Source organism: Alosa alosa, chromosome 4 (genome assembly GCF_017589495.1).
Source record: "Alosa alosa isolate M-15738 ecotype Scorff River chromosome 4, AALO_Geno_1.1, whole genome shotgun sequence".
Taxonomy (NCBI): domain Eukaryota; kingdom Metazoa; phylum Chordata; class Actinopteri; order Clupeiformes; family Clupeidae; genus Alosa; species Alosa alosa.
In genome coordinates this window covers 31887951-31906956 of record NC_063192.1, presented here as the reverse complement: position 1 = coordinate 31906956, position 19006 = coordinate 31887951, and the positions used below count along the sequence as shown (strand labels likewise).

The 19006-nt window shown below is 42.6% G+C and overlaps 2 protein-coding genes across 2 annotated transcripts in view; one reads left to right on the top strand and one right to left on the bottom strand.

The window, feature by feature from the left end:
• The first annotated feature begins 453 nt into the window (after positions 1 to 453).
• LOC125293340 (hydroxycarboxylic acid receptor 3-like) lies at positions 454 to 1425 on the top strand. The gene has a single exon (XM_048241209.1). It carries the CDS (start codon positions 454 to 456, stop codon positions 1423 to 1425), a length of 972 nt encoding a protein of 323 aa, XP_048097166.1.
• A 684-nt stretch (positions 1426 to 2109) lies between these two features.
• The window catches only part of kntc1 (kinetochore associated 1), a 33862-nt gene continuing 16965 nt past the window's right edge, over positions 2110 to 19006 (bottom strand). Inside the window, exons 38-61 of the mRNA XM_048242000.1 lie at positions 18785 to 18913; positions 18577 to 18693; positions 18378 to 18487; positions 17508 to 17715; positions 15798 to 15887; positions 15349 to 15517; positions 15086 to 15144; positions 13488 to 13704; positions 13298 to 13371; positions 12927 to 13137; positions 12450 to 12562; positions 12144 to 12199; positions 11032 to 11110; positions 10798 to 10922; positions 9753 to 9888; positions 8958 to 9053; positions 8743 to 8799; positions 8588 to 8642; positions 8375 to 8438; positions 7992 to 8121; positions 7577 to 7666; positions 7304 to 7458; positions 6877 to 6967; positions 2110 to 2607 (exon numbers count right to left, since the gene is read on the bottom strand). Of these exons, the coding sequence (XP_048097957.1) occupies positions 2557 to 2607; positions 6877 to 6967; positions 7304 to 7458; positions 7577 to 7666; positions 7992 to 8121; positions 8375 to 8438; positions 8588 to 8642; positions 8743 to 8799; positions 8958 to 9053; positions 9753 to 9888; positions 10798 to 10922; positions 11032 to 11110; positions 12144 to 12199; positions 12450 to 12562; positions 12927 to 13137; positions 13298 to 13371; positions 13488 to 13704; positions 15086 to 15144; positions 15349 to 15517; positions 15798 to 15887; positions 17508 to 17715; positions 18378 to 18487; positions 18577 to 18693; positions 18785 to 18913 (2682 nt within the window). The 3' untranslated portion in view covers positions 2110 to 2556. The remainder of the gene's footprint in view (positions 2608 to 6876; positions 6968 to 7303; positions 7459 to 7576; positions 7667 to 7991; positions 8122 to 8374; positions 8439 to 8587; positions 8643 to 8742; positions 8800 to 8957; positions 9054 to 9752; positions 9889 to 10797; positions 10923 to 11031; positions 11111 to 12143; positions 12200 to 12449; positions 12563 to 12926; positions 13138 to 13297; positions 13372 to 13487; positions 13705 to 15085; positions 15145 to 15348; positions 15518 to 15797; positions 15888 to 17507; positions 17716 to 18377; positions 18488 to 18576; positions 18694 to 18784; positions 18914 to 19006) is intronic.

The window sequence follows — 19006 nt, the reverse complement described above, 5'->3', positions numbered from 1 at the left end:
TGGTTGTCTCATGGTTGAATAAATGCTATTTATAAAATGGATTTGATTTAAAAATAGTTCCCCAATATAAATATCTCTTATCTTGTCATTTTACTCAAATATCTACAATGAAAAATAAATAAATAAAAAAAAAAATAGGGAAACCTAACGGGGACAAAAGTTTAAAAACAGCCTGGGGGCACCAAATGACAGTTGCTTGTGTACAGTTCATGAGTCTGTTATTTGTTTTGTGCACAAACTCAAATTGAGCATGACTCATCAGAGAATTCCACTGAGCTGTTGCTGCTAGACCATTTCCCTGCACCTTTCTTGATGAAGAGGAATATGACAACATATCTCCACAAGCTACGGATATTACAACATGCCTTTTAAAAATGGAACCACTTGAAATGAGTTGAGCATCATTTTTACCAGATTGCTGTAGTGTTCTAGGCACTTTTATATGTGAAAAGAATGTGTGCATATGTTAATAGAGAACAGGTTCTAGTGCAAGTTCTACCTCCGTTTCTCATTTTGGAGTTTGTGTTTGGCGTCGTGGGCAATGGCTTGGCCCTCTGGATCTTCTACCACATCAGGCCCTGGCGGAGCAGCACGGTATTCCTCTTCAACCTGGCCCTGGCCGACTTCCTGCTCAACATGGCCCTACCCATGCGCGCCAGCTACTACCTCTCTGGCATAGACTGGAAGTTTGGGGATCCTCTCTGCCGCGTCTCGCTCTTCATGCTGGCCATGAACCGCGGCAGCAGCATCATCTTCCTCACGGTCATCGCTGTGGACCGCTACGTGCGGGTGGTGCACCCTCACCACTCGCTCAACTCCATGACGCTGGCGAAGGCGGCGTGCGTGGCGGTGCTTCTCTGGATCATCACCATCGCACTCAACATCTCGATCCTCACCGAGTCCAAACTCACTCACACAAATGTCACGACAAAGTGTGAAAGCTTCGGCAATGAGAACAAGTACCACAACGTGGTTTTCTTTGTGATATTTCTCATCTCGCTGAGCGTCATCATTTTCTGCACAACTCACACCTATGGCCAGCTGCGCAGGAGACGTATGGACCGAAACACGAGGATAAGGCGCATCATGCGGAGTCTCACTCTGGTCATGGTAATGTTCACCATTTGCTTTTTGCCCTGCAACATCACACGGGTCCTGATCTGGCTGAGAAATGCACAGCCTGCTGACTATGAGGGCATCGAGTCTCTTGAGATGGCCTTTTATATCACCATTAGCTTGACTTATCTCAACAGTATGCTGGATCCTGTACTCTACTATTTCTCTAGTCCCCCTTTTCAAAAGACCCTCAATGAGATGGTGACCAACCTCATGCAGAGAAGAAGAAAAACACTCCAGCAGGACCAGAGGACTGAAATAAATGGACTATTTACTGCACTACTGGATTTATTGCATTTGAAGATATGACTAGATCAAAAAAATAAAAATTATTCTACAGCGATCTGCAGCAAAAGATACAGCCAAAGAAGTGATGATGTAATTGCATCTGAAGGTATTCTGCTTACACTTACACCTATATTTATGAATTTAAATAAATATTTCAGGTTACATTTGTATCATTCCTTTAATTTGTTTTTATGTGAGAAATCCTCGCTTAGAAATACTATGCTAAATAACTTTTAAGGTTTAACAGCTTAGTCTTTATTTTGTAAGTACTATAAACATTTAAGTGAACAGTATAGACCTGGTGTGGTACAGTGCAAAATACCCAGGTTTCTTAAACACCCAGGTTTGAAAGTTTAAAGCTACAGCAAGTAAAGGTTTAATGAAGTTACAGCAAGTAAAATCAGAAGCCAGCTATAAGCCTAAAACACACAATGCCTCAACAACTGTGATGTTGAATTTTAGACCATCTTTCCATGCCTACTTACAGTATTAACATATCCTGACTATTCTACTGTGCTTATTTGAGGGTTCCCACTCTAACTGACTTACTATAAATATACCGACCAATGATTTCAGAGCAGCCGTGTAGCGTTCAAGAATCTTTTACTTTTTTAGAGCGGGAGATGAATAAATGGGCATTGAATAAACAATGAAAAAACAATTGAAAAAACAATTGAAGTTTGGCTACTCAAGCAAGCAGTAAAGCTAATAACCAGATATACACCAGTTCCAGTGTGGAAATATTTGTAGTATTGTATTTTGGCAAGTCAATTGGCTGCTACAACAAAATTCCCTGATATTCCATGACTTTGCCCCCAAAATGATAAAATTCCCTGACTTTCCATGTCTGGAATAGACTTTCCAAAATTCCATGATATTCCAGAAATTCCATGACCCGTGGGAACCCTGTTATTTATAAACTGGCAGTTATGAAAATATATTAGTTTACAACAACAACTACCGTACTGTTTGGGAAGCTCCCTCTGGCTACCTTCAAAGACCTTTCTAGAAACGGTTGCCATTAACTAAACCGGAAACTTTCATTTCCACTACTGGAAAGGAATTTTGCAAAATAGCTGGGTAAATAGCTTTAATATGACAAAAGTGCAAATGACAAAGATAATATAATAGAGAAGAAATATAATATAATGTTTACATGTCTTTCTGTCCTCCCAGTGAGTCCACAGTCCTCTCCATGTACTCCTAAAGGGGGAGGGAGCATTGACTTTCAGAGGATTCTGTATGTTTACATGCCTATATACCAGAACAACGAGCTGAAGAGGAGTTTTTTGCAGGGAACCAAAGATAAGAGGTCGTTGTGACTATGACTGCAGAGATAAAGGTCGTTGTGACTTTCCCTTATTGAGATAAGAGGTCGTTGTGACTAGGGGAAGTACTGAGCTTCCTTATTGAGATAAGAGGTCAATGTGACTAGGGGAAGTACTGAGCTTCCTTATTGAGATAAGAGGTCAATGTGACTAGGGGAAGTACTGAGCTTCCTTATTGAGATAAGAGGTCGTTGTGACTAGGGGAAGTACTGAGCTTCCTTATTGAGATAAGAGGTCGTTGTGACTAGGGGAAGTACTGAGCTTCCTTATTGAGATAAGAGGTCAATGTGACTAGGGGAAGTACTGAGCTTCCTTATTGAGATAAGAGGTCAATGTGACTAGGGGTGACAAGGGAAGTACTGAGCTTTTCAAAGTTCACTGTTCCCTTCCATGCCTGTAATGGCCATAGAAAAAAAAGTCAGAGCATGGGCCAATTAGAAAAGCACTTCTTTTCTTTCCTTTCCTTCATTGTATTATGGTAGGTTAAGCTTATTTTCATTTGTTTATATTATTTTTAATAGTACGTCTTTTGTGTAAAGTGCTATTTTATTTAGGTCTGCAACGATGTGTGTAGAGTTTCTTTTAGGCACATCTGGCCTGTTAACATCGGCACATGGACAACAGATGCAAAATAGTCATGTTGGCTAACTCTGGCGCATTTACATTTTTATGTTCATTAATGTGCATTGTCCATGTCTAAATAAACCTTAAATAAATAAATAAATAAATAAAATAGAATTGCTCTCATCCATTTTGCTCTGTCCCCTTGTAACATTGAACCGCCCATAGCAATCTGAATCAATAAGATGGAGCCATAGCAATCAGCAGTCTAGCGACACAACTGGAAGATGCCTAAAGATATTGGCCAATCAGAGCCAAGCCAATTATAAAAGCAAATTCAAATATAAAAAGCAAAACCGCAAACCGTTTTTCCCTCTTTCTAGAGGCCCTTTCAGACTTTACTTTGTCAGGGGAAGTTATAAAATAATTGAAAAGTGTATGGCATGACTCCTTTAATGCATCCCAGGTACCGAGAAAGTGATATAGAGAATTAGATGGCCAATAATGAACTGCCATTTGTTTGTCATATGAGACTCGTTACATCTTGAATGTGGATATTGTGGCTACCCAACACTGGTAAATAATAAAAATAATTGAACTCAGAAAATGTGGGAGTTGTGTTGTGGCTTGTGTTATAAATCTTACAACAAATTACCAACATAATAGTCCGGTGGACAGCCCATAGAGCCCCATTGTGGATCCGGAAATGTTGAGTACACCAAAGTTTTATGATGGAAATATATAGTATGGGTTCCCAGCACGCAGAAACTGCAGGATGCTAATTTGCATATGTTGGGCAATTTGTGTAATTGAGCTAATTAGCATAAATTAGCATAATAGCCTATATTGATCATATTATAAGAGCTGCTTGGCCAAAATGGACAATGTTAGTATGTTTTTAGGGGTCACTGGAGATGCGGAGTCCATATCTGACATTTTCAAGATTCAAAATCACTATTTAAACTTGGTTTGGTCACATTTTACTCTCATTAAGCTGATTTTGCTGAGTTTTTTTGGTCCAATTTAGACAGATTTTTGGAGGATAGGGCTGTAGCGATATTCAGTAGGGCTGTAACGATACACCAACCTAACAATTCGATTCGTATCACGATTTTTGACCCACGGTTTGACACAAACCTCGATTTTTCTTTTTTTGGATGGGGGCTAGACATTTCAATAGCCTACCTTAGAATACCAGAGGATTACAATGTGTGTTTAAGGTAATACTGTTCTCCTTGGGACAAGCCTTTTGGGAAACATTGGTATTGAGATGATCATTCAGTTCTCCCAGAATCCCCAGGGCGAAACATCCTGGGAATCTCAAGCACAGTCCAGCACGCTGGTGTTGCACAGCTCCCCCAACAAGCCATTGCCGTCCTCGGCGCGGGCGTTCCCACATTCAGTCCAGCAATTAGTCTCTGGCACTGCCACACAGCAGGTGGGGTGCACACACCGCAAGAGCCCTACTCACCCTGGGGAACCACAACCACCAGCGGCCCAATGCGGGGCGTGCTAGCAGTCACCTGGTCTGTCGCCTCTCGTCCCCAGCTCCCTTCAGAGAACGCCCTCAGGTCGCACTTTCGCAGTGTGTACCACTGCAACATTCCTCCAACACCTGGCGGGGCCTAGCCTCCACTGCCACAGACTCCCCGGCGCTGAGCACCGTAACTGGCACTGCACCTCCGATGCTCCACTCCGTCGTATCGCCAGTCGGGGCAGCAGACTCCAGTTCCATCGCAGCCGGACCACGCTGCACACAGCTACAGCTACAGCTACCGACGTTGGCGTCCCTCCTCTGCTGCCTTGTCGCAGAGCTGTCCTCCGCTGTTCCGGCCACTCTACACCGCCACGATCGCGCCAAGGCCTAGACCTTCTCTCTGGCTCGTGCCATCGGATTTCACACAACAAACATTTTTCCCCCTTATTTTTCTAAAGAGCACCGGCGAACAGGCCAACTCGAACAGGCTCCGCCAACCGTCCGTCCTCAAGGCACCACCTCCTTGCCGCTCCACCTCTGCTCTGCAGCCAGGGCCACCACCAACTCCAGCCTAAAGCTGTCCGAGGGGCTCAAGGTCTTCTCTCGGTGAAGTCAGCGCCCAGGCCAGCGTCACTACCTTATTTTCCAAGGCCGCTTCCTCAGACCGCTCTCCCAGTCACGTGAAGTCCTTCTCCGCTGTGGCCACTGCATCGAGACCCTCTTCAGGCAAGCACTCCTCCCGTAGCCAGGCCCAGGCGACGGCTGGTCTCCTCCTGCGGCTTCTACTGAAGGCCTCTGTAAGCTTTTTTAGTACCCCTTACAAGGGGCTCTTCGATCCTTTTGCTTGGGCCTCCACCTAGCGGTGAGCATGGGCCGGATTTTGAACTTTGGGCCCCTGGGCCCAGATGTATTAAGGGGCCCCCCATTAATTGTCGCATATGTGGAAGGGGGGTTTGGAGGTCCTTCCTCAGAAATGTTTTAATTTCTTTGATGTGATTTCCTGTATTCTGGTGCATTTTGGTGATGGCCAATACTAAATTCAATCAGATTCATACACATCCTGATGTGTTGATATTGAGGCAATGATTTCATGCAAAGGCTTGGGCTTCAGGGCCCCCTGACCCCTTGGGCCCCTGGGCCGGGCCCGGTAGGCCTGTGCAGTAATTCATCCCTGGCGGTGAGGTCTCCCACTCCCGGCTCCTCCAGCACTGAAGACACGGTCTCCTACAGAACGCAACTTGCTCCTCCATGGAAAACGTGCCCATCTACAGACCGTCCTGATCCACTGGCTGTGGATATAACCGCGTTTGGAGGGAGTTAGAAGACAGGTATGAAGAAAGGAGAGGAACTTGCCCACCATCGATTCAAGTCCTGTTGCTCCTCCTGATTTGTTAGATGTTATCAGCTGTAACTGCAAAGCTGGGTTAAAACTGTGTATACATGTATCTGGAAAGTGCAGCTGTAGGCCTGGCCTGTACTAATTATTGTTTCTGCAAAGGCAGTGATGTTACATGTGGCAATATATTTACACAGCAAAAACAGCAGAAGGACAGGGATGAAGAGTCTGGAGAAGATGGCGACAGGACAACGGATGAGGATAGTGAGGAGTATAGTAGAGGCTAGTTCTTCCCTTTGTTACTCAATTGTGGCCAGTGAATAGCTATTTCCAAAATGATTGTGGAATTCAGAAATAACTTGAGGATCCAAATTATTCCTAAACACTGAATATTTTTATCCTCCAAAAATCGTCTAAATCGCCCCCAAAAACTCAGCAAAATCAGCTTAATGAGAGTAAAAACGTGACCAAACCAAGTTTAAATAGTGATTTTGAAAATGTCAGATATGGACTCAGCATCTCCAGTAACCCCTAAAAACATACTAACATGGTACATTTTGGCCAAGCAGCTCGTATAATATGATCAATATAGGTGATTATGCTAATTTATGCTAATTAGCTCAATTACACAAATTGCCCAACATATGCAAATTAGCATCCGGCAGTTTCTGCATGCTGGGAACCCATACTATATATTTCCATCATAAAACTTTGGTGTACTCAACATTTCCGGGTTCACCTTTCTGTCCACTGGACTATAAACAGCTTACCTTGACAGGATCAGGTTGTGACACTTGTTTCCCAACTTTGTGCTCCATGGACTTCAGATAAACCTTAGCTAGGCTGATGGCATCCTGTTTCCTACAAAAAAAACAACAGTCTAGCTTTACTTTTCATTCACTATGACCGTTGCTATGCTAGGGCCAAAGCCTGATTACCAGTCACAACTTCATGTATCCTCAAGGTGGCGCCCATCACATGAATGAGGGTAATCCTCTACACAGTGCAATTATTAATCTCTCGTAACTGTCATATAGGTTTAGTCGGAGTGTTTATCTAAATTATTACATGTATTACAAAAACACAGTGGTCAGAGATGTTATGAAATATTGCATGTATTAAAAAACACAGTGGTCAGAGATGTTATAAAATATTACATGTATTAAAAAACACAGAGGTCAGAGCTTAAACACTCACCTCTTACAGCTGACAAGGTAGTCAACCAAGTCCTTGACCTGGTTAGGAGGGCATTTTGTGATTAAGTGTTGCTTGAAGTCATTAAAATGCTCAGTCTTGATCAATTTGTCATACTGCTGTTTTTGGCACAAGTGTGTGAACACGGTACCCATAACCTGCACACAGGAAAAATATAAACAAATGTTAAAATTTAATTTCAACTGATCTGAAATCCGGTCCTTATACCTACACAAAAACATCCTTATTAGGAGTAGGAAATGGCTTTATACTCACCAGGGAGGGGACTCCAGCCAACTCTCCAGTGCACATGTGTGTCTTCACCTGATCCAAGATCAGAACTGGATCACAAGACACCATGAAACCCTGCAATAGAAAACAACAGAAGACCACTCTTTACAGCCACCCCAACAATATGGCAAAGAAAAGTTCTCGCACAATTATTGTTTTATCTTATATCATGCTTAAAGTTTGCCTGATTAGTGCACAACAGTAAAAGTACTTTATCATTTGCCATTTACAATCGTTGACAAGTGTCAATCAACTTTGTATCTAAAGTTTGTATCTAAATATTTGTATTGTTTATTTTAACCTGTCAACATGTTTTGTCCCTTCGCATCCATCATGATGTGCACAAAGTATTGCAGTGTGATTTCTGTGTAGTGTGGTTGTTTGGCACTGTGCTGCGCACCTGAATCTGCTGCTCTCTCTTCTTGGCACATGGGATGAGCAGGAGAGTGCCCAATGAGTAGGCTGGCATACTGCACTGAGCAAAGCGCTTGGCAACACCAATCAGATCAAGGTTCAACAGAAACGGGCACCTTTGAGGAAACGTACAGAAAAGAAAGTTGAAGACAAAGTTGAACTAGTGTAGTTATTTTACAAGAAATCTGGCTGCATGAAATGAGAGACACTGAACTAGAATACTGTAGCCTAAATCAAAAACACATTCATACAGTATAAAATGAATCATTTCCATTTATACAATTTGTGTGTCTGAACAAGACTGAATGTGGTGCCCGTGGTGCCACAACACCTCCACAACCATACTAGCTCTGGCCAGTCCACACTCACTTGAGGATGAGCAGGAATGTCTTGTAGAAGGTGGCCTGCTGCTCGGGGTTCAAGGGCACTGAGGCTAGAAGAGAGTGAGCAGGAAACACTTCACACTACAAGCGGTGGTAAAAGTACTGTACATGTAGTTGCAGTATGCCTGATTAGTCCTGTCCTTCAAATAGCTATATGACCCATTGGGAGCTTTGACATGCACTGAAAGCCATCAAGTACCGTTCATGAAAGGGGTGAGAATAACATTCCTCCATGTCCTCAGCAGACTGGGAACCTGCACACACAAGCATGTGTCAGAGCAGTTATCACTATGGCTATGAGTGTGAGAGTGGTCGAATTCTTGATAAATGTCAACAGGAGATGACACGTCTTACCTCCCAAAGACAAGGGATAGTTCCAATAGTCTCCAATAGTTTCTGTAAGTAGCTGGTCTATTGGGTGAGAAAACAGTTCTCAAAATTCTAAATTAGACAAAATTCTAAACATATTGCATATATTTAGACTGTTCTGTGAACAAAAACTTCACAATCACACACATTCACACATCTGTCGGGCCAGTTGTTAGAGGGAGCATTAGATCGTAACTCACCATGTTAAACATCACCAGTTTCTGCAGGATGCCGTTCCACAGCTGAGGGTCATACATTTGGTACTCGAGAGAAAGATCAGCCACCAGACGGACAGCCTAGATATAGAGGACCAGTGTCACTTAGCATACACATTTCCACCCAGAAATATGGACAACAGATAGTATGCAGCTGCTTTAATTACATACTGAATAACTGACACACTAATCATTACATCACATGTGCACTTTGTCTTTTTTGTGTAAAAATGACATTGCTTACACCTTCTCTGCTTTCCAATCTGATGTGAAGAGGGTTTTTTTTTAAACACTTTCTCATCTACAGTCTTCTTTGCAAAATTACCTTGGGTTTGTGACAGGTGCCATACAAATGTGAATATAAATGTAACTCCTCATTATTCATTGCTACACTGTCAACACTTTCAGGTTTCAGGTTTTTGGAGCAGGTATTGATTCAAGCTCAATAACAAGCTCAATGCAGACGGTTCTTCCAAAAGCAACTATTCGATTTGGCAGGATAGTAAAGCATTACTCAACCAAGTACCTAATTAGATTCAATGTGTCATGTTGTGACAATTAGTAATTGACTGTACAATGTCCAGATGCATAGAAAGACTGCCTACAGAATCAGACCAAACTGGCTTTCTCAAGGGCCACCATGACCTAGAAAAAAGCCATTTGGAGGTCATGACTCAAAAAGTTTGAGACCCACTCAGAGATACCCTGGGCTTCATGCAACACCACTACTTCTGGAAGAGAGAGAGAGAGAGAGAGAGAGAGAGAGAGAAAAAAAAAGACCTTAGGCTCATGACAGTGATTCTTCCACAAGCCTTTGATCATGCCCTCCTTGGGTTTTTTGAGGAACAGCTCCAGGGTGTAGGGGATATTCAGCTTCTCCAGTTGAGAGAGGTAAACATAGCACTGGGTGTACTGCCTGCCGAGCAACCAAATAACACCACTGCATTAAGAACAACACGGCACAGTGTCTTCAAGGGAAACTTCAGCCAGAAGAAGATATGACCGTACATCCAAGGAAAAAGCTAGGGTTAGTATAAGTATATATATAGTATATATACACACTTATAAGTATATATATATATATATATATATATATATAAATATATATATATATATATATATATATATATATATATATATATATATATATACATACACACACACTCTTTTAACCCATTTACTCCTAAAATGCCTGCTAAAAACGCCTATAGAATCCTATGGCATTCTAGACTAAATAACCTTATTTCCTGAGGGTTTTCTGAAAACATACTAAAAATTGACAACGTCTACCAAAATTTTATATCTAAGCCTCTGTAGCACCTAGAAACATGAAATAAAAAGCATGCAGCATCCAGCGGGAGAGTCAATGTTGCGCTATGCAGCATCAGGCGGGAGATAGAATGTTGCGTCATGCAGCATCCAGCGCGAATGGGTTAATACCGTGAGGGAAATTTGGTCTCTGCCTTTATCCCAATCCGTGAATTAGTGAAACACACACAGCACACCGTGTACACACAGTGAGGTGAAGCACACACTAACCCGGAGCAATGAGCTGCCTGCTACAGTGGTGCTCGGGGAGCAGTGAGGGGTTAGGTGCCTTGCTAAAAGGCACTTCAGCCGTGGATGTGGGCATGGGAGAGCAGTACTCAACCACTTCCCCCGCCCACATTTTTCCTACTGGGTCGGGGATCGAACCGGCAAACCTTCGGTCACAAGCCCGAAGCCCTAACCAGTAGGCCACGGCTATCCCATAATGCCCATGGATGAGACCACAGAGCTGTAACATAAGTATTACTTATTTTGTGTTGACAGACGTAAGACTTACTTGACTTTGTTTTTGGGGATCTGCAGGAGGCTTTCGAGTGTGGCCCCATCAGCGATGTGACTGAGGCAATACAGGGCGCGACTCCGATGCTCGAAGGTCAGGCGTGACCCCGCGCCCCCTAGAGGCTGCAACGGTAGAGCAACACACTCGTCACACACAAACATGTCATGTGACTACGTACTGTATCAGAGGTCGTTACCACTTATTTGAAGCAGTGAGTGCGTGTAGACATACCCAGGACTCAGCGGTCAGGACGGGGCACAGCAGTCGAGCACCCATGTCCATGGGGTACATGCGCAGCAGATAGACCACTCTAAGAGACCGCAGAAGCACAAGGATGGGATCGAAGGGCGAAATGATGTGATGAGAACAGCGTAGACGTGATTCAATTAGTGCTTATGCTGTTCATTACATTAGAGAAGTTGTAATTAGATGTAATGCTGTACACCAGAACATCTCTGTATCTGTGACATTTTTCAAGTACAATAAAGTACAAAATTGTAATTACTACCTCTAAACCCACAATACTTCTTCCTTCAACGTAGCCTAATTATCAAAGAAATGCTGCTGAATCAAGTCCGATGACTGAGTTAGGCCTGAAGGCTTTACCAGAGCAGAAATATTCACAAGTAATTGTGGAAATGGTTGTTGTTATTGGATAGAGAGAAAAAAAATAGACATTTTAAGACATTTAAAGGATATGTGGAGACACTGAAAAATTTAATTTGTACTTTTGCACGGAAGATTGACAGCTGAGAGGCTGCAGCAAAAGGTATAAAAGCATCCAGGCTGTCATCCTGCTATTAGGACAGCAAAAGAAACAGCACTCTTCCTTCAAAATGTTTTTCATTACACTTAACCAAAAGCCACTCTTCCCTCAAAATGCTACAGTGTAGGAGGCCGTGCTGGCTCTGTAGCTAACTATACATATCTATTAAAACGCCCTGTTTAATCACATTTTAAACCATTTTGATAGCTTCTTTCAACCACCTTTTCAAGTGTCTATCATACACAGAAACATAAATTGTTCTGTGTGTACTTCCAGAGCTAGTGGATAGTTTGTTATCAATGTAGCAGACAGAAGTTTGAAAGGTCTGAGTTTGAGGTAGCCACATGTAATAATAAATACATGTTGCTACCTCAGTTGTCACACCATCTCTCACCCGAGACCCAGACAAGTGTGTCACAAGATGAAAAGAGCACATTGCACCCAACATAGAGCACGGCCACACACAATTCTCTCATCCAATACAGAGTTTCTCTGCTTGACATAACCCTTAACACATAAGAGCGTCTTTTGATCATCTCCGTGTGGTCTACAGTACATATAACTGGCATTACAGTACCTCATCATGTCTGGGTCACTCTGGATGTCTGTGACAGAGTCCTGGTGGTCGTGCTCCTGGAAAAAGTTAAGTCTTCATTAGACTGGCTGGAAGATTATTACCAAGTATATGAAGACACACGTCCATATTTGATGAAAAGAAACTGGAAAGAGGAATAATAACACATAAAAACACTCAGTGATTCTTGAATGTTGAATATATTTCCAATAGGAACGGGCATAGTTTGTACGGGCACAGCACTGGTTGATAACTACGGGAATTGTGTTGTAGAACTATTACACTTTCTGAGTCACATGCAAACTTTACCTTTTGTGTAGAGGATTCAATTTTACAGAGCCATTTTTCCAGCAGAAAATTCCGGACCTTCAGAAGATCAATTCCACTGATGGTGGCAATCTCTTTAACAATGGCATGAATATCTGAGAAGATGCAAACGAAGATAGATCACATTTAAGGACATTGTTCTTGCAATAATCATAAAAAAAACCTTCAATTCAACACTTCTGTCTCAAAAAATAAAATATAGAGTTTAGTGATGGTCACCTTCACCCTGGTAACATAACAGCATATTCCAAAGCCTACGCTATTTTTTTACATTGCCGTCGCACCACAGGTTTCACTTCATCAATTGCTCTACCCAAAACTCTGATTAGAACTGAATGGCAGCTGGTCTCCGTTTTTCTCAATGTGTATAGGCAGTTGGCATTTGTTAATAATCCAAAACCTCTGTAAATTTGCAAGTCTCCGTTCCAGTGGCTAGAAGCCCGTGGGCCTGCTGCTCACCAGGACAGCTCTGTCCAGCTGGGTTCCTCATGCACTCTTCCACACTGCTGTGCTCAAACAGGGCCACGATGAGGCGGCCGGGCTGCCCGGTGAGCTTCAGTAGCTCAGGAGAGCTCAGCTGGCTGGACATCACCATGTTCTCGATGGCCGAGCGCTGATACTGATGCTGCATCTTTGAGATGATGGTCTCTCCTCGCACACGCACCTCCTCCTGATGGATGGAACAGCAGTGTTTAAGTCAGAAGAGAATAAATAAATAAATAAATAAATAAATAAATAAAAGCAGAATTTTACATATACCCAAGAAACACCATAAAATGTGTACAAAGTACAAATAACTGTTTAGAGTGTGGGTATGAAAACTATCCAACCTCAAGACTCGGTGATTTCAGCAATTTGTGTCCAAGTTCCAAGCAGAATTTTAAAAATGCCGTCTTCTCCGTTCCTGAGATAAATAACAAATAAACATACCGTTTAAAAACATTCCAAATTTTGATGGGATAAATAATTGAGTGGTGATATTTTTTCATACAATAATTTTACTAGAAAATGTGCTCCAACCTGCTGGGAGCTCTTGGGCAATTTTATGGACGGTGGCAGCTGCCAGCTCCAGATTTTGGATGCAGAGAGTATAATCAAAGATGGCTTTCACCACTACATCAGTTTCATCATTCTGGGTATGGCAATGCCCTCTCTTGGCCCTTTCTATGATCATCGGTTTCAGCCTCTTCTCAAAGACATGATTCACCACCAGCATGTACAACTTATCCACGCTGACCTGCACAGCGATGAGGGGCAGACGGAAGTCAGTGGACTGAGATTTCTGGAATGGCACATTAACCCTCCTGTTGTGTTCTGTTATTTTCTCCCCAAAAAACTCTTAATTTAATCTGACTATCATGAGGCTCCATGACTTTGTTCACACAGGGCATATGAACACACAAAATGTATTTTTTTTTTAAAAATGTTAACGTTTATTTTCTTTTGTACACCTGTGGTGTACACGGTCAAAAATGACCAACCATGGGTGAGACCATAGTCAGTGTACAAAACTGAGTCCAGGCTAGTGTGTACCGATACTACAAAAGTATCGCAATACCCTGAAATTAAAAACGTCACAATACCTATTTTTATTAGTATCGATACATTTAAGAATGACAGTGACAATTTTCAGTAAGATATGCATTTCAGGTCCCAGCCGTGGTGCGACTGGCTGGGGCACCTGCACCGTACGCCGGCGACCCGGGTTCGATTCCCGCCCCGTGGTCCTTTCCGGATCCCACGCCCCACTCTCCCTCCCGCTCACTTCCTGTCATTCTCCACTGTCCCATCATTAAAAAGGTATAAAAAGGCCAAAAAAAGAAAGATAAACATTTAATTTCAGTGTGTGCAAAGCATGCTTCCCGTAGCCTATAGGGGTGTAAAGATTACCCGCTATATATCGGTTTCCGTTTTTAACGTGTAAGACACGGCTACATCGATACGTGAAGCACTGTATCGGAATAAAACTGACATGAACCAGTCGTTTCCCCGATTTAATTGTGGGATAATTGTGGGAAAAGGTTCACACACTTTTCTGCTCGCTCAGACTCAAGCAGTGATACATTCTAAAGCTGTAGAATGCGTTCATCCCACTTTCGATTTCAAAACAATGCATTTCAGCTACACGTGGCACAGATTTACATTCAATATTACTGATGGTGTCAAGGTGGTGGGGGCCCACAAAAATCAAATCAAGTCTAAAAAAAGTGTCGAAACCGAAATTCTCGATTTCGTATCGGTATCAAAACAATAATTTTGTTGACAACACTAGTCCAGGCACATACTTATTGATCAGATGGATAGTAGATAGTATGTGTTCTTATCACACACACACACACACACACACACACACACACTCTTTGCTTCTATGCCAGCCCTATGATTTGTGTGACCTGCAGGCCATAAATAGCTCATGGAACTTGTAATATTCAAATTAACTTATTGATAAAAAAAAAGTGACTATGAATTTACAATAAACAACAAAGCAGGAGTCATTTTTGACCGGGAACATAAAGCTAATAAACATGAAATGAAACGAACACAACAGTAAGGTTAAAACATTTCTGAATACTCTGGTAATAAAATACCTAATGTAAAATACATATGTTTTACGTTACCTTCATCAGTTTGCATATTAGCAACAAAGTGGGGAGGGTTTCTTCACTTAGCTCTGGTGCTGTAGGAAGACAATTTGGGTCACTGTGCTTATTGACTGACCTTGGGTCATGTTGAGCTTGACATATTAGGACAAGACATCCATCATATTTGATACACACAACTACCGTTAATTTTATTAAGGGGAAAAGATCATTCTACAGCAAGAGGATTACTGGGTGAGATGATATAAGACAACAGTGTAGTTGTTATTTCTGCTACTCACAGATGATCTTCCAGAAGAAGTGATTGGTCTCAAGCAACATGTGGAAGGGAAGCCGTGTGTTGGCCAGAGGCGTGAGCTCGAAGGAGTTCTCAAACAGGTAGGTGCTCTCCAGGTCAGTGGGAGGGGAGATGCGGCGGTATGACTTAAGGTGATGCAGCAGGCCGGTCATCTGCGGACACAAATAGGAAGTGGTCAACGCAGATATGAAATAAGAGAAATCATCCATTTATCTCAAACAGGAATTATATGCTGAACAATCATCTACTGGCTGATCTCTCCATACGGGAGATGCAAGATATCAGCCCCTCACCTGGCTGATCTCTCCATATGGGAGATGCAAGATATCAGCCCCTCACCTGGCTGATCTCTCCATACGGGAGATGCAAGATATCAGCCCCTCACCTGGCTGGATCTCTCCATACGGGAGATGCAAGATATCAGCTCCTCACCTGGCTGAGAGGGAAGAGGCTGGTGCACTCATTGGCTGCCTCTAGCGTGTTCAGAATCCTCTCAATCTTCTCATAGTTGTATGGGCTGAGCTGTGACATGGAGAAATGGTGTTAGGTTAATTAGGTGCTCTGGACAAGAACACGTAGATTGATATTACTTTTAAGAGATTGTGGTGAGCCTCACAGCATGCCTGCTGAAGTTGTTACAGACAAATGAAAAGTGCAAGAAGTTCTTTAATCCGCCAAAGAGGACACATCATATCATATCACATGTAACTTCACTCATAAATTATTATCAGGTGGTTACATTTAAAAAACAAAAATCCTGTGCCAGACTTTTTGTTGTTGTTGTTGGGGTAGGGGGCTACACAGTTTCACTTTGTGCACACATGCAGTTTTGAATCACACAGCGATGACTGTGTGTATAGAAATAGTTTAGTATTTTGTATTACATTATGATATTGTACCAGGCATTCAGTCTGACCTGTTTTGAGCTACCTTTTAACATGGCCACTAGTTCAAATGTATAGCCTATTTCTTTACGCAAAGGATAACTGACTATAACTGAATGAAGAAATAAAGCCATGGTGCTATTGAAAAAGAAATGTGTTTACAGAAAGCACAGTGAACATTACTGATTCTGTCCTCCTGCACTCCTCACACTCTATACCTTTCTCCACTCACACAGCCTGATTTTTTTTTGTATACTGTATATATATATATATATATATATATATATATATATATATATATATATATATATATATATATATATATATATATATATATATATAAATAAATAAATAAATAATGATATAATTGACAACCATAACCCCGTCATAGGCTACCTTCAGCCAAATGTTTCTTCTTTCTTATGCTACAAATGTTAGGCCATGTGCCTCGAACTTAGGCCACGAACTTGCCCATGTGCCACGGTCACCAAATAAGAGAATAGGCCAACTGACGCTCCGCTCCATCTTTACAACGGTGAAGGTGTGGCCAAGACCCGCCCTGCTCTGCAGGGACAGTAACATTAGGCTAGTTAGAATGAGAGCTGCGTTCCGCTCATATCATTGGTAAGTGAACTCAATTGACTCGAACTTGATTTGAACTTGGTTTCCACCACATCCATGAACCACACGCCAGAGATCCGGCACAGTGCCGGAATACTTTAAGCCACAATTTTGTGAACAAAATGTTCAAGAGTGGGTCACAGATTGAGTTCTAGAACTGAAATAGGTAGGTCATGTTCAGCTGCTACCGGTTCTTCTGGTCCAATCAGAGCAGGGCTGTGTGAGATCCGACTGTCAATCACAGTCTGGTGCAGTCTGGTGCACACTGACGAGCACGAAATCGATGATGGGGTGCTTGGTGGTAGTGGGGGAGGGGCGTGAGCGTTGTAAACATTAAAAATGTTGGCTAAGTCCCTTCAATTTGTCAGACTTGCCAACTGCAGCTTTAATTCTAACTACTGGGATCAAGTGAAGGCCAATATGTGATGGGATCTGGATCCAACATCCTGAATGTTGCTAAGATGGCATCAGAATTTTAAGTTACTGTAGTCAAAAGCACTACCATTCTGGATCATCACTAACTGGCCACAGAATGTCTGCTGGTCTAATTTAGAAATAACCATGACCTGGAGGAAGAGACATTGAGAATAGCATGGCAAATAAAGATGAGAAAGATGGGCATGGGTTGTGGGCAGACCTTAGGGATGACCGCATCGAGACTGACGAAGATGTCTCTGGTGGAGTGGAGCTGTGGGATGACCTGCAGAGCCCGCTCCAGAGGGTCAAGAGGAGCCCCGTCTGCCCTTGCGTCTCCTGCCCCGGCCTGCTCCGCCTCCCCGTCCTCTTGCAGCAGCAGGGTGGTGATCAGCAGGTTGATGGCCTGCTCCCCATCCAGTCTGTATGTGCTGCAGGGGATGAGTTCAGAACGATGAAAACAAGTCTGCTCTTTTACCAATACAAAATAGGCTCGCCAACTTGAAAGGTTCTCTAAGCGATGCCACGCCTTTTTTAGGCTATAACATTTTATGTCACTTACTGCAAACATCACCTAACCAACCGCTAGCGGTCTGTGTCCTGAATACGCTGTAAAAAAAAACGCGATCTTTGTGGACAGCCCAGGCTCCAAAAACAGCAACAAAAACAACCTGGGCAAACCTAGCCCATAAAAAACATGTGCGCGTTTAGGAGAGTTTCAATTGCACGGGAGCAGCACGGGAAGGAAATAGCGAGCTAGCTTTCTGTTTTGTTTGTTTGAAAGTCAACAGAAGTGACGTTACCCAGCATCACTCAGAGCACCTTTAACTTGTGCAAGGCATTACACTACCTTTAACACAATCACTTTTAAAGGCCACTATTTGGCTTCCAAAAATGTTGTTGATGCTGGAGCTCTACAGCCAATAAAATTAGCCCTCCCTTCAGTCCTCCTGAGGGCCGTGCTGATTGGCTGGTGTACTATGTTTGCTTCCCATTTACAGAGCCAACGTTGTGTATGAGGACCATTGTGGAAGTATTTGGTGAATTTCATTTAAAAAAGTGTACGGCCTTAGGACTGGACCTAGGGGATTACCTGCAGTACTGCAGTATGATGTCAGGGGTGATGTTTCTGTTCTTAACCAGAACTGGAATAAGGTTCCTCTTGGTCTCAGGACACTGCCTGAACACAGACTGGATGGACACCTAAAACAAAAAGGCATATGCTTGACCAGCTGCAGGTGGAATGTGATAAGAGGATTGAAAGATCTATTCAACAGGGTTTGTTTGCTTACACCCAACTTTCCAAGTCTGCTGCCCCACTCTGCATCAGTTATCACTGCCAGGAACTTCTGTCTCTCCACCTCATCTTCATATATGCAGCAGATATGTGCTCCAACTTTGGCAACTTCCTAAAGCACAAATACCCATGTGAGCACTTGCTTTATGGACCACTTGCTTTATGCATAGAGAATGTTCTTATGGAACTTTAAACAACATTACCGTGATCTTATCATAGTTCTGCCAGGCACTGGAGATGATCTTCCACAATATGGCCAAAACCTCAGCTTTTGGCAGGATGGTGCACAGCCCAATGGCCAATTCAAAGTCTACTAACTTCCACTTCAAAACCTACAATGCAATGCAATACATGTACTTTTAAAAAGCATGGAAATGACTTTTTCTCTTGTAATGGCCATGTAAATATCTCACACTACACACAAC

Excerpts from the sequence above, each read along its gene's own strand:
- LOC125293340 (XM_048241209.1), top strand. The coding sequence starts at position 454 with ATGTGTGCATATGTTAATAGAGAACAGGTTCTAGTGCAAGTTCTACCT.